At 49.2% G+C, this 20026-nt stretch overlaps 2 protein-coding genes and 1 pseudogene across 2 annotated transcripts; 1 reads left to right on the top strand and 2 right to left on the bottom strand.

Moving 5' to 3' along the window:
• Positions 1 to 820: 820 nt before the first annotated feature.
• Fndc8 (fibronectin type III domain containing 8) lies at positions 821 to 8673 on the top strand. The gene is made up of 4 exons (XM_032913403.1): positions 821 to 1088; positions 5330 to 5702; positions 6400 to 6636; positions 7149 to 8673. The coding sequence occupies exons 1-4, from the start codon at positions 883 to 885 to the stop codon at positions 7299 to 7301; spliced, it is 969 nt and encodes a 322-aa protein (XP_032769294.1). The 5' UTR covers positions 821 to 882; the 3' UTR covers positions 7302 to 8673.
• Positions 2099 to 2211, bottom strand: LOC116910766 (annotated as a pseudogene).
• Positions 8644 to 17535, bottom strand: Nle1 (notchless homolog 1). Its single transcript, XM_032913405.1, has 12 exons — positions 17291 to 17535; positions 15524 to 15741; positions 14351 to 14430; positions 13418 to 13494; positions 13177 to 13274; positions 12686 to 12878; positions 11973 to 12108; positions 11809 to 11855; positions 11019 to 11221; positions 9630 to 9789; positions 9483 to 9553; positions 8644 to 8909 (listed from the first exon to the last, which is right to left on the bottom strand). The coding sequence occupies exons 5-12, from the start codon at positions 13239 to 13241 to the stop codon at positions 8897 to 8899; spliced, it is 888 nt and encodes a 295-aa protein (XP_032769296.1). The 5' UTR covers positions 13242 to 13274; positions 13418 to 13494; positions 14351 to 14430; positions 15524 to 15741; positions 17291 to 17535; the 3' UTR covers positions 8644 to 8896.
• Between the last annotated feature and the right edge of the window lie 2491 nt (positions 17536 to 20026).

Raw genomic sequence — 20026 nt, 5'->3', positions numbered from 1 at the left:
AAAATATATTAAATATAGTTTACTATTTTGAAATTTTTTTTACCACATCTAGTGGAAGAAATAAAGTTTCACGAACCCACGAGTGAGGTTCTATTTCTGTCTGTACTTTGTATTTTGCGGCTCAGTAAGATTGTTATTGTATGAGTTATACAGCTAGGAAGCACAGAACTGAATCTCCAGTCCACATCCAGCTGCAAAGCCTGTGTTATTCAACTTTCTCCGTCCTCGAAAGTTGTGGGTGTGCTTTCTACAACCTGTACTCTTCTAGCAGAGACATATGGCTCATTTTTAGAAATATTTCCCCATGTTCACCATCGTTTCTCAATCTTTCAAGGTGTTTGGAATCCTAGCCCCAAACCAGCTACTCTGAGCTTTCACTGTGCCTGTTACTGGCTGCAGTAGGGTCTGCTGCTTAGATGCCAGGATAAAGACCCTTAGAAACATCAACAGGCAAAGGCTTCCTTTTCAAAGTCTGTGTTAGCTCAGGCCAAGTGGTGCTGGCTTTCGCTAGGTCTGCTACCCCTTCCTGGACAGCTCTAAGGGGGCACAGGCCTTGAGCCTTTTGAAGTCTTCAGAAGATGACCAAGTAGCTGTGGCCACAGATGTGGCCTAGAGGAGGCCATTTGTGCTGGAAGGGGCCATCAGGTCTGTTTCTTGGCTGAACCCAACCCTTAACCCAGGCTTTTGGTCTGTCCAGCTGCACAGCAAACTTCATGTCAGGGGGAGGCCGGCCCCTAATTGTTACACTCTGTGATGATTGTGAAGTCAGAGCACAGCGACCCTATCCCACTCAAATGAAGGTGGGACCTTTGCCTCAGTTTTCTCTGCTTCCTGCCAGCTGGTTGTCCTGCAGGTGGCAACCCTGCACCCCACCCACACCAGATGGCAACGGTATTCTGTAAAGTGGGGGGTGGGGAGGAGGCTGTACCAAAGAAAGAAGCCCTCAATGTTATGAATGCGATCGACCAATTGCCGAAGCCCTGCCCAAACCCGAAGTTTATTAACCGGTCCATGGCTACCAAAGGCCTCCTGCTTCCCTCACGACGCAGCTTGGCCAACTACTCAGAGGAAGAAAACACCGATGTCATGTAAGATACAATCTGGGGTCCTCTTTTCTAAGGCTGGACACTTTGTAGCCTAGTGTGGCAGGTCCCTCAGGCAAGAACGTATCAGGAGGTTCCCCATGCACCTGCCCTGAGCCCCACATCAGTTTTGAGAGCATGTGGGTTCCCCATCCTAGGAGACCTTCCTGGACTAGTCAGAGGGTGCATCCTGTTCTGCTTGCCACCCTATGCCATCCCTGCCTTGTTGCCTTTTTTTCTCTCACTTTAATGCCCCGCCTGCCTCCCAGCTGAAGTTCAGTGGTCTGCTAAGGAAGTCTGAATTTTCTCTACTTCATACCACAAAACTCTTTTCTTCCCCATGAGAAATATGACCCAGTATCAAGTTGGGGGATGCAGAGCTGGGGAGCATAGTCCCTGCCTCCAAAGAGACGTCAGGACTGGTGGCAGTGGTGGCAGTAGGGGACATCAGGCAATAAAGAAGGAGATAGATTACTGCCTGGTAAATGCCATCACAGGGCACCTTGAGAAACCAAAGGCTTGGGATAGCTTGGGACAAGATGCAGAAAAGGGAGACTTCTTAGAGGAAGAGCTCCAGGGAAAGGATGTACCTGGTGATCACTGAAGAAACAGTGCAGTCTCATTGAAGTGACCCGTGAATGAGCCCCCGGCTTAGAATGTTCTGTTATCACTGTCTTGAGCTACTATGTGGGTGCTGGGAATTGAACTCAGATCCTCTACAAGAGCAGTCAGTGTTCTTAACCACTGAGCCACCTCTCCAGCCCCAGACATGAAGTCTTTTTTTTCTCCATCTTTATTAAATTGGGTATTTCTTATTTACATTTCAAATGTTATTCCCTTTCCCGGTTTCCAGGCCAACATCCCCCTATCCCCTCCCTCTCCCCTTCTGTATGGGTGTTCCCTTCCCCATCCTCCCCCCATTACCGCCCTCCCCGCAACAATCACGTTCACTGGGAGGTCCAGCTGTGGCAGGACCAAGGGCTTCCCCTTCCACCGATGCCCCTACTAGGCTATTCAAAAAATATGAAAGCTTCTCGAATTTTTGTGTCATCCTTGCGCAGGGGCCATGCTAATCTTCTCTGTATCGTTCCAGTTCCAATGTTAGTATATGTGCTGCCAAAGTGAGCACATGAAATCTTTTATAATTCTTTTTTTTTAATTTTTATTTTTATTTCATGTGCATTGGTGTTTTGCCTGCGTCCATGTCTGTGTGAGGGTGTTGGATACTGACAGGCGTGAGCTGCCATGTAGGTGCTGGGAATCAAACCCAGGTCCTCTGGAAGAGCACTGATGACTTAAGGGCTGAGCTATCACTTCAGCCCCCATTATAATTTCTTTTTTAAAAACGTCCATACTTTAATCTTTAATTTTCTTTTTTTTTATAAATTTATTTTTTAAGATTTTATTTTATTGTATATGAGTACAACGTAGCTGTCTTCAGACACACCAGAAGAGGGCATCAGATCTCATTACAGATGGTTGTGAGCCACCATGTGGTTGCTGGGAATTGAACTCAGGACCTCTGGATGAGCAGTCAGTGTTCTTAACCGCTGAGCCACCTCTCCAGCCCAAGATAACCATTGTTTGTAGGAAATTTCATGATCTACTATGGGATGGAGGGTGGAAAGAGGGGGTGAATCTCAGACAAGGAGTCCTGAGTTCAAATCCAAGTTCTAACACTTAGATAAATAGCCTCAGCCATGTTCAAGGGCTAACACCCATCCAGCAGGGCTGCTGTGGAAATCAGGGAAGAGTCATGTTCCACAGGCAGTCCAGGGTACAGTGACCTTCTCTGCCCACTTTAGTACTAGCTTTTTCCGTAGTGGAGTTTATTTTGTTTTTGTTCGTGTTGTGTTGGTTGGTTGATTGTATTTTTGAGACAGGGTTTTTCTGTGTAACCCTGGATGTCCTTGCTCTGTAGACCAGGCTGGCCTCTAACTCAGAGATCTGCCTGCCTCTGCCTTTGAGTGCTGGGGTTAAAGGCATGTGCCACCACTGCCCAGCTCCAGTAGGTGACTCTGAAATAGAGATTCCTAGGACAGTCTGAATAAGCAATGTCAGAATCCTGACACTTCAACTTACAAATACACTACTTAAAGAACATCTGTTTCAACTGTCATTCAAGCACCAATGTGGGCTGAGGGGTAAGTGTACTAGCCTCTCCAGCCGTCTCAGGAGTTTGTAGGGTAGAGCCGAGGGAGGGCATATGGCCCGTGAAGCAAACAGGAAGTTATAAGCTGGTGTAGACTAATGTAGAAAGGTAGAGTGGGACCTGTTTACACGCCAGGAAACCTCAGCTGGTAGAAACCAAACTGAAAATAATAACGACACAGACTCGGAAGCCACGGAGCGCATCACAGGCCTGTTCAATCCATCTGTGAGGTTTAGTTTTAGTGATAGGTATGTGTTGATCAAACTTGTTTCTAAGAATTTGAAAGCTATTGGTTTTTCTTTTTTCTTTTGAAATGTTACACTTCCTCACCAAGACAATGCAGGACCATGCGTTTCCTTTGTAATAGCAAAGAGTAGAAACAAATACACATTTCCATGCAGGGACTGTACAGATGGTTCAGACTTAAGAGCATTGGCTGATCTTCCAGAGGACCAGGGTTGGGTTCCCAGCATCCCCATGGTGTCAGAACTATTTGTAACTGTGGATCCAATGTCCTCGTCTGGCCTCTGTATGCCTGTGGTGTACATACGCACATGTAGGTAAAGTGCCAACACACATAAATTAAAAAAACAAATATTCATGTCACACACACACACACACACACACACACACACACACACGAAACAGACAAAATGGCCGAACCCTCTGCTGCATGTGTCAGCCCCGACATCAAAGCACGACATGGAGCAAAAGCCAGGATTTGGATAGGCATTGCTGGTTGATACCTTTTATTTAGAGACAGGCAAAACATGCGAAGTAATAGGTCTTGCCTCAAGCCTAAGACCACACATAGTGAATAATAAACAGGTTAAAAAAAAAGTGCTCTACTGGCTGCGTGAGCTATGGGATAAGTAGTTTGAGAGGAGAGGCATCCAGGGGTTCTTAGCAATGCCAATGTCTTAATTTCCGAAAGTGTAACATGTTAGTCTTGATGTGTGTCTAAAATTCCCCGATTAAAAACAAAACAAAACACGTAAAAGTGGGTGATGTTTTAGCTACTGTCCTATTGCTGTGAGGAGGTACCATGACCAAGGCACCAGACAGAAGGACACATTTCATTGTGAACTTGTTTACAGAGTCAGAGGGTGGTCCATTATCATCATGGCAGGAAGCAGGGTGGCAGGCAGGCCTGTGTGGTGCTGGAGAAATAGCTGAGATCTTATATCTGATCCCAAAGTTACAGACTGGTGATTGGGGTGGAGTTGGGGGAGGCTAGTGCTAGCCTTTGAAATCTCAAACCCCACCCACACATCTCCTCCACAAAACCACACCTCCTTCAACAAGGCTACACCTCCTAATCCTTCCCTAACAGTTTCACTAACTGGGGCCGACCAAGCATTCAAACATATGAGCCTATGGGAGATTATCACTAAAAGCATCACAGGGGAACAAGAATTTTTGTTTGTTTGCTTTGCTTTTTACTTATTTTGAGTCAAGGGTCTCAATATATAGCCCAGACTGGCTTGGGACATTTGATCCTCCTGCCTCGGCCTCTGGGGTGCTAGAATTACAAGTGTGTTTGTGCCACCATACCCAGGGGAACAAGAGAATCTCTCCAATATATGTATTGCACATAGTACAGACTATTAATTTCACGTGCTTCATAATTAGTAGTGTTAGATGTCATTAAGATGTAAGTAAATAAAATTACATTAAACGCGAAGTCATAGTAAAGAAGTATTAGCAAAGAAATTACCAATTTACTGCTTTCTTATTAGACATTTCCCTTCAGTCTGGTCAGTTGGCTGCAGTCATTTTCTGAGACACCTGCACCTCATTTTGGTGGGAGGATTCAGTTTTAGCAGTTACTAAAAATCAGAAACATCTGAAGATCTTATTTAAAATGCAGCTCCCGTCCCCACCGGGGACCAGGAGGCAAGAATGTGCGGTCTTACTGACCACCCTGTGAGGCCCTGCCGCTGGGGAGCATGTTTCAAGCTATCTCACAGTTGGGGATACAGGTAAACTGAGCCCCCAGAGCATGTGTTCAGGGTCCCTCAGGCTGGATGCATTGGGGCAGCTCTGTGTGACATCTGCCATCCTCCATCTGCCATCCATATCCTTCCCACTGCAGGATGCAGATGCCAGCAGAAGAGTCTGAATACAGTTCAGATGACACTAGTATGTCCCCCATACCGTCCACTCTGATGAACCCCATCAAGATGACCGTGACCCAGCCCAATAGCAGCTTCTTTGCCGGCATCCTGGAGGGTGAGCTAAACAAACTCAGTGTGTCATCACTGGCCAAGAATACAACAGAAAAGGATAATCTGGCCATCTGCACCCGCTCGTCTAAGTCCCAAATGGCCACCAGGGGCCTGTTGGACCTTGACAACCCTGCGCTGGACACGGACACCTCCTCAACACGTTCTGAGTCTTCTGTGGTCATGGATGTGCCAGAGCCGCCGTTCATCTGTGAACACACTGTTGGCGATTCCACAGCAGTGGTACGTTTTCCTCTAGGCAAAGGCTTCCTGTGTAGTCTCTGAACTAAGATCAGTGGAGTGTGAAGGAATTGCCCCTGCATTCTGACCTCTAGTTCTTGGTTTAGGAAGGGCGGCAGAAGGGCATGTGTCTGTGGAGTGCGAGATGAGAGGGGCTCATTGCTTCCTTGTTCAATGCAGAAGAGACTCGATCGAGTTTGTCAGGAAATCAGAGAGAAAGGTTACTTCCAGCTGAGCATCGGCTGGAACTGGCAACTGTAGACTTGAGTCCCCAGGGCGATCCACAGCCTGTGTGTCCCAAGGGCTTTTGACAGGAATGTTCCCACAGGCTACCTTGACAATACCTAGACTCCGTCCCTAGAGGGTTTGAGAGAAGCCTAACAATATGCATTGCTTACATACTTAGTCCCACATAACGGAAATGTTACGGTAACTCCCGGAGACGCAGAATCAGGTAGTCTGTCATTAGTTGCTGTGTGATGACCTCTCTATAGTTGGGAAAGATGCTTCCCACAGGTAGTTTCCAGCTGACTGCTCTGTTCCTGTGCTGCAAGGCATGTGGGTAACCTTCCCTCTAGACCTGCCTGCATGAGCTCCAGTAGGAAGAGGAATGGGCCATTGTGATGCTCCCCGCCCATCCCCCCACACACACCATGGGCCAGGCCAGACCTGAGGAAGCCTGGGTTCTCTCTTCACTTAGATTTCCTGGACTTACCCTGCAGGCAAGCAGCAGGTCAGTTTCTACCAGGTGCTGCTGCAGGAGGCAACCAAACCAGGTGACAAGGATACGCCTAAGGTCAAGAACCGCCCCTGGATCTTCAACAAGATCCTGGGTACCACTGTCAAGCTGATGGAGCTGAAGTCAAACACGAGTTACTGTCTCACTGTCCGGGCTGCCAACACTGCAGGGGTGGGGAAGTGGTGCAAGCCCTATAAGGTAAGGCCTGGACGCAGAAAGGCGTGGGACTAGGGAGGGAAGAAGGATCCAGAGATAGCAAGCTGAAGGTCAGAACCATTGGCCCAGATGGGTAACAAAGTACAAGGGGTGATGATGGGCAGGAAGCCCCCCTCAAGCCTCATGTCCTTGCTTGCCTGCCTTATGCCTGGGCCAACACACACTGATTCCAGACTGCTGTTCCCTAAAAGGTTTATGGGTTAAGCTGTTCAGGGCCCATTAGAAATGCAAACTGATAATTAATAGCATTGAGTTCGTTCTTCAAAGCCATGAGTTCTCATATTCCTTAGTCCCAGTTATTGTGAGTGAACCAAGAAGTGCAAAGGGAAAATGGAAAAGACCATAGGGAACAGCTTTTAGTTAGTTGTCAAAGGGTTAGGGTAGAGAGGACCCCAGAGTGACCATGGCATGGGGCTACGATCTCACTTGGCAGCAGGATGATGGAGCGGAGACAGCCAAGGGAAGGCACCCTGAATGTGTTTGTTTTATTTCAGTTTGCAACCGTGTCTACTGACTTTAACAGCTTCCCTGAGAACAATCCCATCCAGGTCACCGTGCAGCGCAGGCAACCTCAGCGGAGAACCGTGTCCATGACGATGGAGGAGATGCGGAGGCTGGAGGATCTGGAATACCTATATCCATATTGAAGGGTGTAGGCCGAGGCTATCTCTGCCCACCGTCTGCCTTGGCTCTGGGTCCTCAAGGACCAGAGCCATGAGATGTACTGTACTATCAAGCACCAAGCCAAAGAACCACTAGTTATCCACCAGCCTAGGGCCTGGGGCAGATATATTGGAACCTCACCCCTGGGTAAGGGCCATGGACAGACAAGAGCCCCATTCACCTAGTGACATCTTGGGCTGGGCCAGGCTCAGTCACTGCCCAACAGCTGCTAGGCACCCTCCTCCCTCTGACTTGGGCTGGTTCCAGGTCCCCCCCATTAAAGAACTGAAGGCCCATACAGCAGCACCCTCAAACTCTGCTTCCCGTTGCCTAAGCCTAAGCTGGGCCAGAGCACGGGCCTCTTGTCAGAGCCAGCAGTCCAGTAGGGAGACTGAGAGTAAGGATGGCTGGGTGACAGGCTAACACTCCAGACTAAATGCCCAGCTTTAAAAGAATGCTCTGGCTGAATTCTAGCTTATGAATCCTTCCCTTATGAAGTACAAGGTCATTGTCTCCTGGGGCTCAGGTAGCTAATACTAATGTAAGGTCATTTGGGCACAGGTGCAGGATCACTGTGACACGCATGTGCCTGACACCAGACAAATCTTAACTGGTGGTTCCTGTGCCTCTCATGCAACCCTATTCTGATGTGAGAGGGGAGGCTGAATATCAGCTGGGTGATGTGCAAAATGTAGAAGCCCCTATCGGAGGGAGGAAGCATAAGGATCTATTACCAGGCAGACCCAAAGCCTCTCCACAGGTGACTAGGGGCCATGAAGAGACAGTGCTGAGAGAAAACGACAGTAGGGTCTCACAGGGCAAAGGTCTCAGCCAAGGCCTGAAAGACTGGGATAGCTTTCATTCTTTCAAGGTTCTCTGAGAGCAGTCACTCATGACACTGTGCCCACGTCATCTAGAGCTGTCCCACACCAACTGCCTCCCTGCTGGCCATCCTCTGTGATGGCCCTGGCCTTCCTCTCTAGCCTGAGGGGCTGGTGCAGTGCTGGAGACCTGGCAGGGCCTTAGACAGTATGCCAGGAGAGGCACTGGCGAGACTGTCAATACCAGAGTCCTCCCGAGCAGGCTGAGAACAGGGTTGCTGGATGTGCTTTCTTTTAGTTTGTGCAAGCAGGCAAGTGGCAGGATGACCATGGACAGCTCAGTTTTAGCCTTTCCACTGGTCACTTTCTCCCTTACTGTGAAGCAGCAAAGGGCAGTTTCCTGATCAGCATGGGCTGCAGCGACAGTGCAGGGGAGGGGCTGGATGAACTTTCTTGGGAATCCCTGACTGAGCGTGGGGATTCTAGGACAAGAAGCTGCAACATGAACACAAAATATAAGTTATTTATTTGGCCACATAGCCAAGGGTCTGGGCCTGCACAGCTGACACTTGGAAAAGGAGCCGGGGGCCAGAGGCGTGGCTTTCCCACTGCTGTTGGCACCAGACAGGAAGTGTCCATGGCTTAGCTCTATGTTGTAATGTCCTGACTGTCACACACTGGAGACCTGTTCAGGTCTCCTTGGTTACTGGCAGAGTGGGCAGAGCCTGAGTCCGGAGAGGGGTCAGGAAGCTGTAGATTCATCTTCTCCATCTGTGGGAGGAAAGGAAAGGGATGGGAGGGTTCCACGCTGCCTATAGCCCTTTCAAGAGCCTGGCACCTGCTCTAGCTTTGAAACTCAACTGTGTACCCATGACATACCTCAGCCAGGACCCCTCTCCTTCCCTCAGTCCTGCCCTGTGACCCAACTGTGTACCCATGACATACCTCAGCCAGGACCCCTCTCCTTCCCTCAGTCCTGCCCTGTGACCCCTCTGTGCCTACCGCCAAGCATCAAGTTGCTATCACAAGCATGGTGCTTCAGGTGTCAGTGTTCATCTTGTCTGTGACCCTCCTGTCTAGAAAGGTGCTGAGCCTGCACACGGCCAGGGAGAATCAGGATCTGAACCCAGGTCCCATGACTGCAAAGCCTGGCACCTTAACAATGAACTACTGCATTACAGAGACCCACGCGTTCTCCCATAACTCCCTATCTCTACCTCCACGGAGAAGCTGGCTCTCGTGCCTCGAGAATGTCCCTCTGAATCCCATGCTGTGCCAGAGAAAGGCTGGCCAATGTGGGCCAGCAGAACAGAACACCCCAGCTTCTACAGCACCCCCACTCACATCCGGAGGCACTTGTCTTTCCCACCGCTTGCTACTCTCTGGCCATCTGGACTCCAGTCAACAGCATATACCTAAACAGAGGAAGGGGTCAGACAGTGAAGAGCTGAGGGCCAGGGCCAACCACAGCCTCCACTCAGTGAGCCTTACCTCATCGGCGTGGCCAGGCAGGTCTGTGGTCAGTTTCTGGGCCTTCACATCCCACACCTTCAGCGTGCTGTCACTGCTGCCACTGACCAGCAATCGGCTGTCAGCTGACCAGGCAATCTGGTACACAGCAGCCACATGGCCACGCAGGGAAGCTAGGTACCTGGGCCAGGGGAAGCCAGTGATGGGTATTAGATCTTCAACATGTCCTGTGTATCCACAACGGTGGTGCTCACCTTGGCCACCTGCTGGCATTGCCTGGGCCCCGGGCTAGACCGTTTTGATTACCGGTCATTACTATTTTGTGAACCTTCTCCAGCTGAGTGGGTTTGAGGGTCCCTCTTGCTAAGCCTCCAGACCCGCACAACTCTGAATGCCTGAAAGTTCTATGCGCCACCTGCTTAGCCCATCTGCCTGGTGTCCTCCAACATAACAGGTGCCAGGTGCCAGGTGGTGTGGGGTTAGCAGTGGGCCAGGCCCAGCTGGAGCTCTCAGGTTAATAGAGTCTAGCTGTGATGTCTGCTTAAGCCATTAAGACTCAGTTGCCTGGCGTTCTACAGAGTCTGAATTACCACTTTAAAGAACCGCTGTGTGAGAATACACAGTGACAGACATTCCTTCTCTTTTTCCACACACCATGACTCTTCTCCACCCAATATGGCTGGTGGGCCACAACCCCTCATATCGGGGCCTCTCAGACTTAGCTGACAGCGCAATCATCAGGTGCCCTGACAGGAATCAGACTCTGATTCACAAGGTTCAGACTGGAGTCTGTACTTGCATTTTTTAAATACTGTTAAAAGCGATGTAATTCTTTTGTTTTGGGGGGCAGGGTTTCTCTGTGTAGCCCTGGCTGTCCTGGAACTTGCTCTGTAGACCAGGCTGGCTTCGAACTCAGAGATCCACTTGCCTTTGCCTCCCAAGTGCTGGGATTAAAGGCGTGAGCCACTGCTGCCCAGCACAGAGGTCTACTTTTATTATTAAATACATAACTGCAAATGCCTGTGAAGGCCCAAGGCCAGAAACTTGAATTACATGTGGTTGAGAACTGCCTGACGTGGGTACTGTGGCTTGAACTTGGGTCCTCTGCAAGAGCAGTATATGGTATCTCTCTAAACCTTGCATTCTGCTTTTCTGTCAAGAGATGCTGGTGCCACTGGTATGTGGACACATTTCTAGACACTGTTCACCTTCTCTATGCCCCTGACCCTGTCACTAGCCCTAAAGATTCCATTTTACCAATCCAAATTCAGTGCTGAGGTGAGAAGTCTGTGTCAAGTGTGGGCTGAGGAAACCAGACCCAGCCAGTGCCATACAAACGGCAAGCAGTGTCATCAAATTCGTGCCCAACCCCATTATTGCCAATAAGGGACAGCCTCACCGCTCACTCACTTGCCCGTCCTGCCATCCCACAGCTTGATAGACTTGTCGAAGGAGGCACTGGCCACGATGCGCGAGTCAGGAGAGAAGAGCACCTGGTTGATGAGGGCCTGGTGTCCTGTCATCCGGGCAAGGGGCTTCTTGTCCTCTGCTGGGGACCACAGGAATAAGGTGAAGTCGTCTGAGCCAGAGACCAGCCTCTCTGGGCCTTGGCCCTGGGCAAGAAAGCACACCACGTTGGATGTGGTCAGATACTGGCTACACAACAGTGACTGAGGCCAGAACTAGGGAAATGTGGCCTGGCAGGGACACAAGCTTACATGAAACCCCAGGCTAGCCCACAAGGAGAAGGAATTCTATACCCATGTGGAAGGAATCCTAAATGTGCTCCTTAGACAACAAAGGAAAGACGAGACAAAAGGAGTAGTTAAGATACAAGTTAAGGGATTGTGGATTTGGCTTAGTGGTAGAGCGCTTGCCTAGCAAGCACAAGGTCCTGGGTTCGGTCCCCAGCTCTGAAAAAAAGGAAAAAAAAAAAAAAGAGATACAAGTTAAATGGGCTGGTGAGATGGCTCAGTGGTTAAGAGCACTAATTGTTTTTCCAGAGGTCCTGAGTTCAAATCCCAGCAACCACATGGTGGCTCACAACCATCTGTAATGTGATCTGATGTCCTCTCCTGGTGTGTCTTAAGACAGCTACAGTGTACTTAATGATGCCTGGCGTGTTAAGATTATGAAGGACGACGACCAAGAACAACTTTTTCGAACAGAAACACTGGGCGTGTTGGTGGTGCATACTCACCCGCACAAGGTTGTAGCGGCTCGATGCCCTCTCCTTCAGCTCCTTCACTGTGCAGGTATGGGGAGAGCGAGAGAGAGAAAGAACAAGACTGGTCAGACATCCGCCCGGTAGGCAGGAGAACTGACTCCTTCACAGGCAGCCTGCTCCCCTCCTCACTCACTCACAGGACCCCTGCAGGTCTTGGGCATTCACTGTGGCTTCAGCAGGCTCAAAGGCCCCCGTGCGCAGGGCATAGTCTGTGCTGAGTGCCATGGTATTCACCCAGTGACCATGACCTTGAAGCGTACGGCACAGCACACCCTAGGAGAGAAGGAGCCAGGTCAGACACACACAGAAACACACCTAGCATCAAGGGGGAAAGAGATATCACACCCCACCCATTAGATGGGTGACATAAGAATCAGGAACCTGGGGGTTGGGGATTTGGCTCAGTGGTAGAGCACTTGCCTAGGAAGCGCAAGGTCCTGGGTTCGGTCCCCAGCACCGGAAGAAAAAAAAAAAAAAAAAAGTAAAGTGAATATATAAATTATCAAAAAAAAAAAAAGAAGAATCAGGAACCTAAGAATTCATCACTGATGCATGATCATCTTATCAAACTGCACTGGGAAGCTCAAGCCCCTCTTCAGGACAGATAGGCACACTGGGATAAAGGGTTTACCTAGTCAAATGGGTTCAAGTGTGGTAGTTGACAAACAAGTAAACAGGCTCTATGAAAACCCAAAACCCCTACAACGTTGCATGGAGCTGCTTCTCCAAGCACAGGCTGGACTCTTGGTACAATTCTGGAAACACCAGCCTCTCTGACAAGTTTGTAACCAGCAGGGCACTGGCACCCATGACCCGTCCACACTGGCTTCTGAATACTCCCAGTCCTTACATCATGAGCCCTCCAGACTTTGATAGTGCGGTCCTGGGAAGCAGAATATAGAAGCCCATCTCCTCCCCATCGGAGGCAGGTGACTGACTGTGTGTGCCCGGTGAGGATGCGTTCACAGCGGCCTGCCGTTGTATCCCAGACTCGTACACTGCCATCCTTGGAGCTGCTGGCCACATAGCGGCACTCGGGGTTCCTGGTGACAGGGGAAATGTGATCTCAGGTCTGCCCGTATTGTGTCTCATTCTGGACTCACAGAGGCTGGGGACAATCTCTTAACAGGTCTCTGACAGCATGGCAAGGCTGTGCTCAGGCGACATAATGACATAATGAGACACCTCCTCCAAGCAGAAGAGGGTATGGCCATGGTAGGCCAAGCTGTCGCTGTCATCTGGATGTTTGTTTCACTCTTTCCAAAAAAAGTGTCTCTACTGCGTAAGGGAAGGGGGGCAGTGTTAATCCCAGCCCATGTGTCTCAGCTTGGTGTTACTTACATATGAAGGGGCTCCCAGCTTAGGCCTGTGATCCACTTGCTGTGGCCAGTGAGGGTCCTGCCCATCTGTGTCCCTGTGCTTGGGTCCCACAGGAGAATCTGAAGGACAGAAGCTCATAAAACAACTTTCTGCGACCTGTCCCGCCAAGGGTCTCCTAGCTGACGCCTCCCTCCTCCCCCCAACACATCCTTCTAAAGATCCCAAAGGCCATTCTCTGTCCATTTCTCCTGGTGTTACCTACCTGGCCATTCTTGCAGCCTGAGGCCAGTTTCTTGCCATCTGGGGACCAGGATATGCTAAGGACCCAGTGCCGGTGTCCTAAGGAAGCAGGGGAGGGAGAAAGGAGCTCGGTTCACTTTTATCTTGAGTCAGTGCCCAGCAGTGCATGGTACACCACAAACCTTCCTTAACCAACTGTCAAAGGAACTGAATTAAAGGAGGTGAGGGAGAGCACAGCCAGAAGCTACGGCTGGAGCTTACTGCAGGTAACACTGCCTGGAATTAACTTCCTGGTTAATTCCGTACTTGACATATGGTGTGAGGTGTTTCTATACGTACCATCCCTTCTCACATCAGCTCTAGGATGAAAGGAATTACCCTCAGTCTCCAGATGCAAAATCTAAAGTTCAGATAAGGAGTATGCCATGTATTGGATATTGGACTCCTCCATATGGTCTCCAGACCTAGAACTCCTTAGAAATGTGCTCAGGGGTTGGGGATTTAGCTCAGTGGTAGAGCGCTTGCCTAGCAAGCGCAAGGCCCTGGGTTCAGTCCCCAGCTCCGAAAAAAAAAAAAAAAAGGAGAAAAAAAAAATGTACTCAGGCCCCACCCTAGATCTGCTGAAGCAAAAGATCTGGGGAGTTCAAGGTGTAGGTATGGGGAGTGGTTAGGGACCACTTGACTTCAACAAGCTCTCCAGGATTCCGGGAACCTTTGTGGCAGGGGCTGACTTTAAGTCAGGCTGCTCCTACGACCAATGGTTCAGCTCCTTCCCATACCCCACACTAGGTTCAGTAGCTGCTTCTTTCTAAGTGGCTGACTGGCCTCAAGGAACAGACAGCTATGAACAGGATGCTAATGCGTTGGATTCTTCTGAGCCAGGCCTGCCAGGAGCTACCAAGCCAACCACTCGGTAAGCATTAAGAGCCCTTTAAGTGGTTAAAAGCACACTGACCTTTGCATGTGAAGTGCGGTGTCTCAGTGCTGAGATCCCAGAAGCGCACGGTGGTGTCTCCGGAACCACTGGCCAGGTACCTGGGGAAGAGAGGCCACTTGACTGCTGCAGTGGTGGAGCCTACCCTGAGACACTACACCCGTGTATTCCTGCTGCCTATCCAACCGTCTTCTGGGGACAGACTCTCCATTCCCTGAGGAGAAACAGGACACTAATGCCACCTAGGAAAAGATCCTAGGAGGCCACTTCTCTCTTCTTTCTTCCCTACAGAAACAGCTCCATCCATCCATCTATCCATCCATCCGTCCACTTTATGCGTGTGTTTTTAATGTTTTTTTAACTTTAATTTTATGTGACCATGTATTCTGCCTACACGTGTCTGTATGAAATGTGCATGTTGGATCTCCTGAGATCTGAGTTAAAGATGGTTGTGAGCTGTTATGTGGGTGCTAGGAATTGAACTCAGGTCTTCTGAGAGAGTAACCAGTGCTCTTAATTCCTGAGCCCATCTCTCCAGCTCATGCCTACTTTTTTTCCCCTTAAAGACAGGAGTTCTCTGCATAGCCTTGGCTGCCCTAAAGCTTGTTCTGTAGAGCAGGCTGGCTTAGAACTCTTAAAGACCTGCCTACCTAGTCTCTACTTCCTTGGAAATTTCTAGAAAAAGCTTCTGAAGCTCTTCCTATTCTTCTGTTGTTGTTTGAGGCAGGGTCTCTCTATGTAGTGCTGACTGTCTTGGATCTCACTATTTAGATCAGTCTGGCCTTGAACTCATAGAGATCTACCTGCCTCTGCTTCCTGAGTGCTGAGATTAAAGGTATGTACTACCACCACCTGGCTCAACTGCTCATATCCTTAGAGTACTATGAGATGATTCATTTTCACAGGGACGTAACAGATGCAGAAATCTGACTTGTTTAAGTGACACAGATTGGGAGGGAATAGCTCCTCACATCTCCAGAGGACCAAGATAGGCTCTCTGAGCTAAGGATCTATCCTTATCCTTAGTCTTTGGGGGCCAAACCCCAGTAACAAAGTCTCTTAGTTGCCACTTGAGTCCAGACCTCAAGACTATGACAGGCAGCCTAAGACTCCATGAATAATAACTCAGAAGGGTCCTCTCCACCCTTCCGAGGATAAACCTCCCCATCCCAACAATTCCGCCAATGTCCTTACTTTCCCGTGGGGCTGAAGGCCACAGAAATGACGGCTTCGCTGTGACCCTCCAATGAGCTAGTGCACCGTGTCACGGCGCGGACCCTGAAGACAGCTTGAGGCTGGTAGATGATGTCTACGATTTTCTCTGTCTCCACAGACTGCGACTCCAGTGTCTTCCCCAGCGAGGACACAATCTCAGCATCGTGGACATAGAAAGCAAGGGGCAGGGGCTCGTCCTGAGGGCAAGAACAATGGAGTAAAGAGGAATTCTGCTACAACGAATGGGTGCCTGCCCTCAGTGGGGGTGGGGGGAGCCAGCTCCCCTCTGAGCTGTGTGTGTGTGTGTGGGGGGGGATGAGACTGTCTTCCAGCCACCTTGCTTGGGGTGCACTCACTGTTCCCTCATTGAGTTTGTTTGTTTTGTTTTTCTAGACAGGGTTTCTCTGTATAGTCCTTGATGTCTTAGAACACTCTTTGTAGTTCAAGCTGGCCTCGAACTCACGGAAATCAGTCTGCTTCTGCCTGCTCTGCTCCCGAGTGCTGGGATTAAAAGCGTGCACCGCCACGCCTAGCAAACAAGACTTATTTTCTTTATAACATTGAGAAGTAATCCAAGGCCACTCACAGAATTTTGGAGCCTTTAACTGCATCTGACAACCCTGAGGAGTAGACATTAATATCTCCACTTGATGGACTTTAAAAAAAAAATGCTTACTGCAAATAATTAGCTCAAAGCCCTAACCCTGAAGACTAATTCAGGGCTTTGGTATTTTTAAGGTCTAAGAAGAAGAGTCAATACACAGCACCATATATCGGGAACCAACCCTGTACTACAACCGTAAAACGAACATTCAAAGGGCTGGTTAAAAATATAGGGGGGCCCTGGGTTCGGTCCCCAACTCCGGGAAAAAAAAAAAAAATAGGGGGCTGGGGATTTAGCTCACGGTGATAGAGCGCTTACCTAGGAAGCGCAAGGCCCTGGTTGGGTCCCCAGCTCAAAAAAAAAAAAAAAAAAAAAAAAAAAAAAAAAAAAATATATATATATATATATATATATATATATATATATATATATATATAGGCTAAGGGGGTTGGGGATTTAGCTCAGTGGTAGAGCGCTTGCCTAGGAAGCGCAAGGCCCTGGGTTCGGTCCCCAGCTCCGAAAAAAAAAAAAAAGAACAACAACAAAAAAAATATATATAGGCTAAGGTAAGAGCAGGAGGGTCCACCAGCTGCATCTGTAAACCTGCCACTCCACCCCATTACTGACACTGGCAGTAAGGGGAAGCGCACAGGTTTTGAGTACGGTTAAATCGGTCTGGGCTCCAAGGTTCAATCCCAACTACTGCATATCAACATGCGACTAATTTTTTTTTTTTAAAGATTTATTCATTTATTATATATAAGTACACTGTAGCTGTCTTCAGATACACCATTAGAGGGCATCGGATCCCATTACAGATGGTTGTGAGCCACCATGTGGTTGCTGGGAATTGAACTCAGGACCTCTGGAAGAGTAGTCGGGTGCTCTTAACCGCTGAGCCATCTCTCCAGCCCAACATGCGACTAATTTAATCCCTCTAGGCATGCCTGTAGAATGGGGATGTTTATGCTGGGCTGTGACAAGGAGTCACGGAAATACTGCATCCGATGAGTTCAAAACACAGCCTGTCTACAGATGAGTTGGCATGGAGACCATTTTTCCCGGGGCCGACCCACGCCACCAATACTGTCGGTGTGCAGCTGAGTCCCCGGAACACCGCGGCTTCGTTTTGGGGTGCTCACCTGGGCCAGCAGCGCGTTGCACACGAGCTGCAGCTTGTCCGGCGTGATGTCCACCGGCACGTCGAACGGAGAACCCAGCAGCTGGCCGCCCTCATCCTGGAACTGCACGAGCAGCCGCTGTACGTCGCTTGCCGCCGCCTCGTCCTGCAGAAACAAGCCGGGAGGTTGTCAGTCCCCCTCCGCTTCCCTCCAGCCTGGAAACCCAACTCGGAGACCCAGCGTCCCCGCCCCGTGCGCGTACACAAACCTCCACGGCCGCCGCCATCCTGCGTCCCCACGTGGAGAAGAACCGAGGCGGAAAGACGGAGCGTCCTGTCCATGTCGCTCGGGTCCGCCTCTGGCCACAGCGCCCTCTCGTGTTCGGAGGAGTCAGGCCGCTTCAGAGGCCGAGCTTGCCAATGGGGTCACCAGGTGGCCTCCCTCCGTGCCTTTTACATTGTCCCTTGCGAGATACTTTTCACAACAGCCTGACAGACTCTGGTCAATTTTAGTAGCCAAAACCCAGAGAAGTTAATCGATTTGCCCACCTAGTTCACAGAGGCGGGAGATGGTAGAGGTTGAGACCTCCTGGGTCCAGGCAGCAGGGATGTAAACACAAAGCAGGAAACTATTGGGTAGGAAACTTCATTTATGGGTTGGTTTATGGGTTTTACTTTGTGTATGTGCATGATGTATGTATGTATGTATGTATGTATGTATGTATGTATGTATGTATGTATGTATGTATGTATGTAGACTAAGGGTGTGTAGCTTAAGTAGACCTTGGACTCAGTGATCCTCGTGTCTGTGCATCCCAGGATGGGATAGGATAGGCCACCGTTCCCAGCTATCTTGGCATTTTTCTGAGCCCTTTCAAGGTGTGGCCCTCTCCTTTTCTGCTTTGACACAGGCAATTTATTCTGTCTGGAACTGCCATGGATAGATTTGAGTCTCTGCTCTCCTTATGTGTAAGTACAAAAATACAGAGCCTATAAGGAACTACTAAACTGAGGTTGGGGATTTAGCTCAGTGGTAGAGCGCTTGCCTAGCAAGCTTAAGGCCATGGGTTCAGTCCCCAGCTCCAAAAAAAAAAAAAAAAAAAAAAAAAAAAAAGGAACTACTAAACTGGGCGTGGTATCGAATGCCTTTAATCCAGGCTCTCGGGAGACAGAGACAGGCAGATAGATCTCTGAGCTCAAAGCCAGCCTGGTCTACAGAACAAGTTCCAGGACACCCAAGGTCTACAAAGGGAAACCCTGTCTCAAACAAACAAACAAACAAACAATGAACACCAACCAAACAAAAGAAACTAATAAAAGTTGAAGAAGGCTAGAAGGGACCTGTGTGCTCTTTGGAGACTTTTCCTCTTGTGAGGGCAATGACTCCATTTGCTAGGGGCTCTACCTTCTGGCCTTCTTCACATCGTTCATCTCTTGGCTTAAATATACTCATTCCTACGTGCATACATCCATTCATCCGACAAAATGAATCGAGCCTCTATTCTTTGCAAGATAGTGTTCTCGGAACACATACTTTGCATGGATTAGTTCAATTACTTAGGGAAGCCTGCTCTAGGACCCTGTCTTTCTTGCTTTCTGGCATTCCTCATTATCAATCACAGAAGAAATGCTTGTGGACTGAATCGGGACCTGAACGTAGGATCGATCCCTTGATCCAAACACCACAGAACCAAAGCTTCTCTGCTAGAAGTGAGATCCTTTGTCAGGTACCTCATTGCTTGGAACACAAGTGAGGGTCTGGGATTGCGATCCATCCCATGAAAGCAGAGACTATCCACTCACCCGCTTACCCATCGCTATTCAAAAACTGTGTGTTCGGATGGACGTGGGGGCACACAACTCTGGTTCCAGCTGTAGAGATGGCTGAGGCAGGAGGATTGCCTAAGTCTAGGAGTCTGAAGACAGCTTGGAAGACATAGGTGAGAGAATCAAGAAACAAGCTTGTGGGTTGAGGACTAGGCCTTTTGTTCAACAGGGCAGTGGGACCTGTCCAAGGTCACATAGTTGTACATCCATATTCTAAAACCACAGTGATACTTGAAGAAGTTACTGTGTGTGTCCCTGTGTGTGGCTTTTCTTCAGTATCTTTCAGTGTGTTTTAAAGTATATTGGAAGTATGGGGAGAATAAAAGGAAGGGGAACAAAGCATAAGAATGATGATCCATGGGGTTGGGGATTTAGCTCAGTGGTAGAGCGCTTCAAGGCCCTGGGTTCGGTCCCCAGCTCCGAAAAAAAAAAAAAAGAAAAAGAATGACGATCCATTCATTCATTCATTCATTCATTCATAAAAAAACCACCCAGGGCACTGTCTGCCAGGTTCTGTACCTGGGATGGCGATAGAAGTTCCCAAGCAGCAACCTTGACCTCCTGGAGCTGACACTGACGTACAGGAGGGTTCTGACTCCCCGTGAAGACACCCTTTTAAAGTTGGCAGAGGAGACACAAACAATGCCGGCTCCCAGAGACATCCATTCACCACGGTGATGGCCACTTTTGAAGAGGAGCCTCTTCTTGTCCTGGGAGAGATCCCGATTAAAGGAAGGTGGGTTCTAGTTCATGAGTTCAGGGGATTCCAGGTCTGAGTCTAAAGTCCTTGCCCTCGGAGAATGAAATCTGATCCAGAGGCAGAGGGCCGATATCTAAGGGAGTCACAGCCAGATGGGGGACTGAGTACGTTCATCAGCGCAGACAGGGAGGGGTGGGAGACAAACGCACCCTCTCACACACACTGAGTTAG

This window comes from Rattus rattus, chromosome 9 (assembly GCF_011064425.1).
Source record: "Rattus rattus isolate New Zealand chromosome 9, Rrattus_CSIRO_v1, whole genome shotgun sequence".
NCBI classification, from domain to species: domain Eukaryota; kingdom Metazoa; phylum Chordata; class Mammalia; order Rodentia; family Muridae; genus Rattus; species Rattus rattus.
The sequence above is the reverse complement of the archived record's forward strand: the minus strand, read 5'-3'. Positions and strand labels throughout refer to the sequence as shown.